At 46.6% G+C, this 8,791-nt stretch overlaps 1 protein-coding gene across 6 annotated transcripts in view; it reads left to right on the top strand.

Moving 5' to 3' along the window:
* The first annotated feature begins 1,650 nt into the window (after window positions 1-1,650).
* The window catches only part of ANKS1B (ankyrin repeat and sterile alpha motif domain containing 1B), a 694,015-nt gene continuing 686,874 nt past the window's right edge, over window positions 1,651-8,791 (top strand). For 5 of the 6 annotated variants that reach the window (XM_081128690.1, XM_081128688.1, XM_081128687.1 and 2 more), the window contains exon 1: window positions 1,657-1,837. In XM_081128690.1, the coding sequence (XP_080984816.1) occupies window positions 1,704-1,837 (134 nt within the window). In that variant the 5' untranslated portion in view covers window positions 1,657-1,703. Of the gene's footprint in view, window positions 1,838-8,791 lie in introns of all 6 variants that reach the window. The other variant, XR_013998185.1, reaches the window with a different exon arrangement.

The raw sequence follows: 8,791 nt of genomic DNA, 5'->3' as shown, positions 1-8,791 counted from the left end.
TCAGGGATAATATGATTATCATGTATAATATCATTAAAACAGATTCTAAAACATAAAATAGTAAAAACCACACTCGTTCAAAATCTACTTCCTTCAGGAAGCCTCCCATGAGTATAATAATTTACCTAATACTTTGAACCTTTCAAATGAAATCTCAGAATACTGAATTCCATAAAAAAAATTTAAAGATATACTTGTGCTGTTACTTACCTCTAAATATCTTTTAAGTGCCCCCCCCCCCCCCTCATCTCTGCTTATAGCTGGCAGTCCTGGATTTGAGCCTTGGCTGACTTTCTAGCCGCATGATCTTGGAACAGTCAGTTTCCTCATCTGTAAAACAGCGATGACTATGGTCCTTACTCCGGGGATGGCGAGGAGGGTTGAGGCAGCGAATGGGAAGCACTTACCTAGCGCCGGGCACGCAGCAGCTGCTCATCACAAGACTGGTCGTTACTGTCCACTCCTTTTTCTGGAGGCAGAAAGGTATCCTTGGAAGAGCATGGGCTGTGCCCTGAATCAGTTCTGGGTTTAGCTGTCACCACTTCCTGAGAAATTTAATTAACCCTTTGTGCCACTACTCTCTCGGTTCCAAAATGGATACATTGTAACGATATCCAGGCCGCTGGGCGGCTGCCCGCCTAGGACGCCCCCTTACTCCCGATACATTTGTGAAGTGTATCCCAAGGGCAAGGCAAAGGCCAAGGTGCCACAGGAAGTTTCCAAAGAAAAGAAACGCGCGTTCTCACTCCGGGCAGGGGGAGCACCTGACAAACCAAGTCAGCGAGCAGCTGAGGACGCGCACGTCGCGGCGGGTCTCTCCTCCGTGCCCCCTAGTACTGTCCCCTTAGGGTGTTCAACGAGAGCCCTTTTTCTGGTATTTTTACAAGTCAGCAGATCCTCAACGCCCTAGAAAACCTGGAGCGGGCGCACGCTGCTCAGCGCCGCAGGAGCAGGATAGCGCAAGCCGCGGGCCCGTCTCGGTCCCCCGGGGCGGGGAAGCCTCAGGGGGAGGCGGCCCGAGTTGCCTGGACGCGGGGCGACGCGGCGGCGCAGGGCCCCTCCCGCGGCGCTCCCCGCGCCCGTCATGGAGGATTTTCCTCGAGCGCCGTGACCGGCCCGAGGCGCGGCGGCGGCCCGGAGAGCCCCAGTGCTCACACGGTTAAACCTCTCCCCGGGAGGCCGGAGCAGGGAGCAGGGCGGCCCCCGCCCGCGACCAGCAGGATCCCCTCCTCCCGGGCCCCGCCCCCGTCGCGGGCCCGGCCTCCGCCCTCCCCCGCCCGACGCGGGCCCGACCCGCGGCCGCACCTGCCGCGCGCACACGCCCCCCGCGCGCCAGGCCTCGGAGCCGCCGCGGCGCACCGGGCGCCCGCCCGCCGCCCTCCGCACGCGCCCGCGCCCGCGCCCGCTCCCGCTCCCGCTCCGCCCGCCTCGGCGCGGGCCCGGCCCCCGACCGCCGCCGCCGCGCTCCCGCCGCCCAGCCGGCCCGCGGGGAAGCCGAGGCGGGATCCAGCCGGGGCGCCAGGGCGCGGGGCGCGAGGGCCGCGCGGCGGCCGGGACTGCGCTCCGGCCCCGCCCGCGCCCCCGAGGCCCCCGGGCGCAGTATTTCAGGGTGGGGCGGGGAGGGCCTGGATTTTGGGGAGTGGGGTGGGCGGGGAGAAGGAACGCGGGGGGAGCGGACTCTGCGAAGGAGTCGGTGAGAGACTATGGGGAAGGACCAGGAGCTGCTGGAAGCTGCTCGCACCGGCAATGTGGCTCTGGTGGAGAAACTCCTGTCTGGCAGGAAAGGAGGGATCCTGGGCGGTGGATCCGGACCCCTGCCCCTGTCTAACCTGCTAAGGTAAGGGAGGGCACCTGCTCGGGGATTGCACCCCCCATGCCTGGTGGTGGGTGCGTGCCGCCCCTCCTGGCGATTGCACCTGCTGGCTGCCCGCGGTTCATTCTTAAATTAGGCTGGGGATCCGTGTGTGGGGACGGAGGCTCGAGCCTCCCGGTCAGATGGACGCCGTGGATTCTTCGAGTAATTTTAAAATAGCCTTCCATCAATGCGCCCGTAGCTACTTTTCTCAGAGCCGTGGTGCAGAACTTGGACATGTACTGGCGTTGTTGGAAGAAAATCGGCGTTCCACCTGCTTTCCATCAGTGTTTATTCTGTCATTTCAGCCTTTTCTGGGGTCTGTTTAAGTGAAATTGGCAGAGCAGCTACTGCGTGCATGCAGTTTCCCTGCAAAAGCCACAGCCTTCGGTGGCTGCTCCTTTCTCTTGCAGGAGGCATTCGCCTTGCTGTGGGTTAGGAGCCCACAGAATGAAGAAAGTGAACCCGCCGATGAGATGGCAAGCAGTGCAGGGTGTGTGTAAAACTTGAGGAGGCAGCCCAGCAGCACTCTCAGCTCCTTGGACACAGAGGAGTGAAAACTTAGTTGTTTTGCATCTCAGGATGAAGGATGCCAGGTTGGGATCGGGATACTGGATTGGGAATATGATAGAGGCCTTTTAATGTGGAGATGTTTCAGGTGAGACTAATATTGCTTGGAGAATCTTTCTAAGATGACATTAAAAAAAAAGTCAAGGTCTTAATTCAGCAAGCAGTACCTTAGCAATAGCAGGATTGGTTTTCCATGTTTCAAAAACTATTAACTTCAAAGTTGAATTGATGGAAAATGAAATCAGTTGGGAGGGAGGAGGCCTGAAGAAGAGTCACTAGATAAAATTTGAGGAAAGCTCTTTAGTTTCTGAAATGATGGCTTTCCCATTTATCCTGGATATTTTGGGAGGCATTATTCATATCTTCACCCCATCTCTTAGGCAACTCAGCTGTACTTTAACATTTTTTTTTTTTTTAAAGCCCAAGTGATTTTCATGGTTCAAAAAAAGCTGTTCTGTGCTACTTCTAACAAATGCTTACTGCAAACTTTTGGATGATAACATTGTATTCTTTGCACAGCTCTCATGTGTTGTAGCGGTCAGACAGTGCAATGAATTACAGTCCTGGCTAAGAGGGGAAATGAAAACATTTGTGTTACAGTGAAATGAATTTAGGTGGAAAATAGTCGCTGGGATTCATAAAAGCTCTATAGGTGATCACCTATAGTCGTTGACAGCGACATTTTATTGGAATGACAGTTCACATCAGAACAATGACTAATTATGGGACATTTTTTCCAGGAGGTCTTAGAAGTGATGGCTCTTGTGTCCCTTGCTGAAAGATTTTCACTTCCATACACAAGTAGACAGTGTGTACGTATTTCAGATTATAGCTCCAGTAATTGCCCTTAGTCACAGGTAATTTATACAAAAGCAGTTTATCTGGTTACAGTTTTAAGTTGCAGGTAAAATAAATGTTTGCCAGGGTATCGTATCAGTTATAAAAGTGAATATGGCCAGAAACCTATGTGGTGGAAAGAGGTTTCTGAAAACAAGCAGCTCCTCTGGAATAATATTAAAGAATTCTTTGAGAGCAGCGAGAACTTCAGTTAATTTCATAGAGATAAATGGTATTTTAAAAAGCTATTTTTGTGATAGGCAAATATCTGTGAAATACTTTCTCAGTTGTGCCATTAAAAAAAAAAAAGAATAGATGTCCAATTTTAGGAATAAAACACCAACTATTTGATGTTAGTCAACATTAAATATCAAAATTGTGACCCGCAGTGTGCTCCTTGAATGAGAGGTTTTCTCCTTTGCTGGCTTTATCAGGGTTAGCAGCAGTAGCTCTACAAGAATGCAAGTGGAAAACAATGAAACTAAAAACACGTGCTCATTAGAGTCTTGTGAACCAAGCTGTAAAAAATCAGAATCAGAACCAATAGCCTTTTAAACTTGCATTTATCTATCTCATACTGAATTAACAACTAAAACCGTGTCTTTGAAGAAGACGGGAGTTGAAATTGTGTTCTTTGGATGATCGTTTGCGTAAAGTGAAATTCCTAAGGAAAGGCACCATGTATTGAGTTGTCACTTTATTTCATAAATGATTGTCACCAGAAATTTACTTACAGGGTAGTGGAAAATGTGGCCTTTTCCCCTTCAAACATGATGACACTTGGAAATTTTAAAATATTTTGGAATGAATTGTGGAATAGATTTGTTCCCGCCCCCCTCCCCCATTTATTACTTGTGTTGTGCAATAATAGTGTTAGTTTCTGTGCCACATGCTTGCACGTGTCATCTCATTCAGTTCTATGTCAACCTTAAGTGGTAGATCCTCATGTCGCAGGTGAAGAACCGGAGACTAAGAACTTGCCCCAGGTCCCATCGTCAGTACTGGCAAATGATGTGATTCAGGTTTTCTCCACCACATCTTATGTCTCATTCATTGAATGTTTTGTTTTCAAAAGTTTAAGGTATATGGTTGAGATAGTCTGATCTGAACCTTTTTTAGGCTATGCATAATGTAACCTAAAATCCTGAATTTTTTTCCTAATTAAAAAAACAACCACCTCGTGATTCCGTAAGCACCTTTGTGAAGATGCTTCTGATTACATTTCGCCTAGTAAGTGAGCAGCGGCTATATGGTGGGGAATTGGGTATGCTTTGGCGACCTTGAATAAAGATAAAAATTGCCCTAAGCCTCACTGTTCTCTTCTATGAAATGGGAATAGTTACGGTGTCTACCATTCGGGGCTGATGCAAGTATTAAATGAGGCGTTAAGCAGTGAATGCAAAGCGTTTAGCACACTGGTGTTCCCCGTTGGTGTAGAGCACTGGACTCTGTTCCTTAAGACCTTCATGACCATAGATTTGCTTCATGTTGGGCTGGGAGTAAATTTCTGCAGCCCGCTTTCCATTAGAATCACAGATCTTCAAGTAGAATGGGGCCTTTTAATTCAACACCTCACCTGGAGGAATTTACCTCTAGCATCCTTCACCAGTTAGTTCCTCCAGCCCTGTTAGACTCTCCAGTGACTAGATCCATTCCATTTTTGGCAGCGCTAATTATTTTTAAAAATTCCTTTTATTGAGTTGAAATCTGCCTCCCTTTAATTTCCAGGAGTTGGTATTAATTTGGCTATATGGGTCAATATAAAGACGTTTAATTCATCTACCAGGGCAGTTCTTCAGATGTACACGTTTAGCTTCATTGTTTTCTTATAAATCTTCTGTGTGTGTTTTTTTTTTTTTTATGTAAGTTCCATTATTTCCATCAACCTTTTGTCATGTGGCATTACAGCACGGGTGAACTTAGATTTTCATACTTTTTACTATATTTTCCTTCTTTGTATATTCTCAAATTTTGCAGTGACTCTCTTATGTGTAGTGAGCAGAAATGAAGAAAACTCACTGGCTGTCATTTGACCAGAGTAGAATATACTGGGACTTGACGTCCTGCTGAATTAAAAAAACAACCAAAAAACAGGTTACAAAATAGCATTTGTAGTATGATCCTGTTTTGTTTTTTAAAGAAAAAATAGGTGTGCCCTGGCCGGTGTGGCTCAGTTGGCTGAGTGTTGCTGGTTTGAGCCCCGGTCAGGGCACATGCCCGGGTCTCGGGCTCAATCCCCGGTGGGGGGCAGGCAGGAGGCAGCCGATCAATGACTCTCTCTCTCCCCCTCTCCCTTCCTCTCTCCCTAAAAATCAATTAAAAAACATTTTTAAAAAAAAGAATTTTGTGTGAACATTTATAATGCGCATTAAGAAGCCTGGAATGATGACACCCAAGTGTAAATTGTGTTCATCTTCAAGCGGTGGGATTGTGCACGATGGTTATTTTCTTCTCGATTATGTACATTTTCCATTACTTTTCAATGAACGTATATTATGTAAACAAAAATAAAATAGCAGCTATTTAAAACATGATACAATGAAGTTATCACCTTACTGTTATCGATCTGAGACCTACCTTAACACAGGTAGTGTTTTTCTAAGCTGTATAGTGGCATTCGTTCACATTGGTTCACAAATACAACTTCCAGGTATTTTTTTTTTTAAATGACCGGTGGAGCCATGCTTCCCCTACCTGGTGCTTGTAAGTGTGTTGCATGAGCTTAAATGAATCCTGTTACATTTCATCTTATTTGTTTTCGCCTATATTTATAACCTGCCTAGATCTTCGTGACTCTCGAGTCTGCCCTCCTGCGCGGTCACCTCTCTCCTCTGCGTCATCTGTAGACGGAGTAAGCATGCTTTCTATAACGGGAGTTCAGCACACCGCGATGTATCTCTGAAGAGCCCCTCTGCAGCGTGGCGTATATTTAAAGGTGGCAATCTTTGTGCGTGGTGTTTCTACCAGCACTGAAGCCACTTGATAGAACTGTCAGCTGCTTCTCTCCAGTACACCTGTGAGAATGTTATGGGGCGTTTTACCCACTGCCTTTCTACATTCACGCTGTATTCTGTGTATGGCTTTCCTTTGCTCTGCCCCTTTAGTGCTAAGTCTACAAATTCCATCCAAATCAGGCTACTTTACTACAGCTTGTATCCGGTGGTGAACCCCTGATGACGCCTAATACCGATGCGTCTAATTCTTCTGGGCCTGGAGACTTACACCCATTCGAAGCAGCTAAGTGTCTCTTAGGATCTCTGTTGGGAGCTTCAGTAATCTCCTAACATGATTTGTTTATCCCGTTCTGGTTTGGAAATGATTGTCACCAGGGAAGCAGAAGCAGACTAGGAGTTGGGCAGACTCGGATTCTTGGCCTTGTTCAATGTCACAGGAAATTCTCTTGTGGTCTAAAACCATCCATGTGTGTTTTTTTTTTTTTAACTGTTCCTCTGTCCAAGCTCAAGGTTACATCAGCTGCCGTAGCAGTGAACTTTTTTACCTCCCTTAGCTGAAAGGGACATTAGCATTTTTCAGGACAAGTATGTACTTCTGTTTATATGTGTTTGTTTTCAGTTATATTCCTCACCACCCCCTTTTTATCCTTGAAGAAATCGGAGCTCATCAGAGCTCATCAGAGCACTGAAATGATTGCCTCCCTTCGTCGTAATATATGTGAAATTTCAGTTTATTTAAGGTATCTTTCATGAGACAGCTGCAAAGCCTTTTCAGGTCTCTTCTTTTGGCGCAATTGCCTTTTATCCAAATAGGAATAATTCCCACTTAAAACGTATATTAAATTATGACTTTTGTAGTGTGTCTCAATTACGAGTTATTTGTATTTTAATAAAGCAATAAAAAGTTTGTGAATGCCTCAGGTTTACTTGATGTTCTTAATGCCTCAAAGAGCCGAGCACTATATAAAAGTGTATTTAGTAAATTCTTGTTGAACATAAAGAATCCAGTTCTCAAGACCCCTGTGGGAAAAAGTAGATCAATAAGTGGAGGGAGAATCATCTGGTCGCCAAAGACATATCAACCAGATAGCTTATGCACTTTTTTTTTTTAGGTTCAGGATTCAGTTCATGAAGGTTTTGTTGATTTGTACAAGCAGGTAAGAGGCAACTCGGAAGCAGTGTAATTTTCACAACTGTCTGAACAATTGTGGCTCCCGGGACTCGGATATAAGATACTTCTAGGGAAACCGCATTGGTGGAATAAATCACGAATAGAGCAGTTACACGGCACGAAAATGTTGTATCTATAAAAATAGTCAACTTGCAAGTGGGTTATCTATTTTGGATAGTAATGATGGTTGAAGCGGTGATTGCACCATTATGTGCAGGGAGCGCGTCTGCCAGAGCAGTGCCAGCTGCCTGGGGGGGAGGGGGGGAGGGGAGAGGGGAGAGGGGATTTTGGTGTGTTGACCTCTTTGCTAAGCAGGCTTTTCAGCTCCCTCTTCAAAATGGCGAGGCTGATGTGTATGTAGCAGGGAATTAGGACAACCGGCCTGCGAGGGCTACGCACCTTGTCCGGCCCTACGTCGCCCGATGCCCCTGGTGTCTCAGGGGTCTCAGAGCTGATGGAGGGTGGAGGGTCTTCCCTGATGCGAACTCAGGAGCTTACAATAGTCAGTCGCGCGTCTACTGACTCGAGCAGTTTAAGTGACAGGACAGTTTGATGAGTTCAGTTGTGTAACGAAATAGTTAATTAGGCATGTGAGATAGTTTTGGAAAATTCTTTCAAGGAGCCTGTTACCGAACATTCGTCTTGGGCGTTTAACTAGAAATGGAAGCCGGCTATAATTCAAATCAAGGATTAGAAAAGACTAATTTCAACCCACAGAACCTGAAGGGATTTAACATTTAATGCATGTTAGTCTGCCTTTGGTTTCCGTTTTGAACACATTTGCAGCATAGTTTGATTAAAATATGATGAGTTGGTTCTTCATCGTATGTTGATACGAGAGGATGTTTTATACTTGGAAAAGCAGGAATCTGCACAGCAGACTCTGGTGTTCCACTTGTTTCTTGTGGATGTGATGACACGGCCTGCGGACCATATGGCGGGCAGAGGCACCGTGCCAGGGGAAAACCCAGTGAATTTCCTCATGTAACGCAGACCTAGGAACTCCTCCTTCAAGTCCCGTTTTTCTCCTTTTACATCAGTAGGGCAGCAAGCGATCTCTACGTTTGTGCTAAACCCGGGCAAGGATTAAAATTGTGTGACTTATTTAACAGGGTGTCTTCACGAATCTGCCTGCAAATCGAGCTTGGACTCAGCTGTGCTGCGGAGTTATTCGGGTCCCACGGTGCTGAGAGGGCAGCTTTATTTAAAGCGGTTGGTTACTTCTAGTTAAGTAAGCGAGACAGCCAGCCTAGACTTGTCACCACTCTTTGACCAAATTGTATCGACCCTTGAGGACTGGCCCACCTCATTTCTCTCTGCCTGCTTGATATTTCTGTCCCCCACACCCCACATCTCCTTTGACTCTTCCTGCCCAGATCTGTTTCTAGAAAGAAGCCTCACCTCCGT

Source organism: Miniopterus schreibersii (genome assembly GCF_964146895.1).
Source record: "Miniopterus schreibersii genome assembly, chromosome: 2".
Classification (NCBI taxonomy): domain Eukaryota; kingdom Metazoa; phylum Chordata; class Mammalia; order Chiroptera; family Miniopteridae; genus Miniopterus; species Miniopterus schreibersii.
Note: the sequence above shows the minus strand (reverse complement) of the source record. Positions and strands in the feature narration are given on the sequence as shown.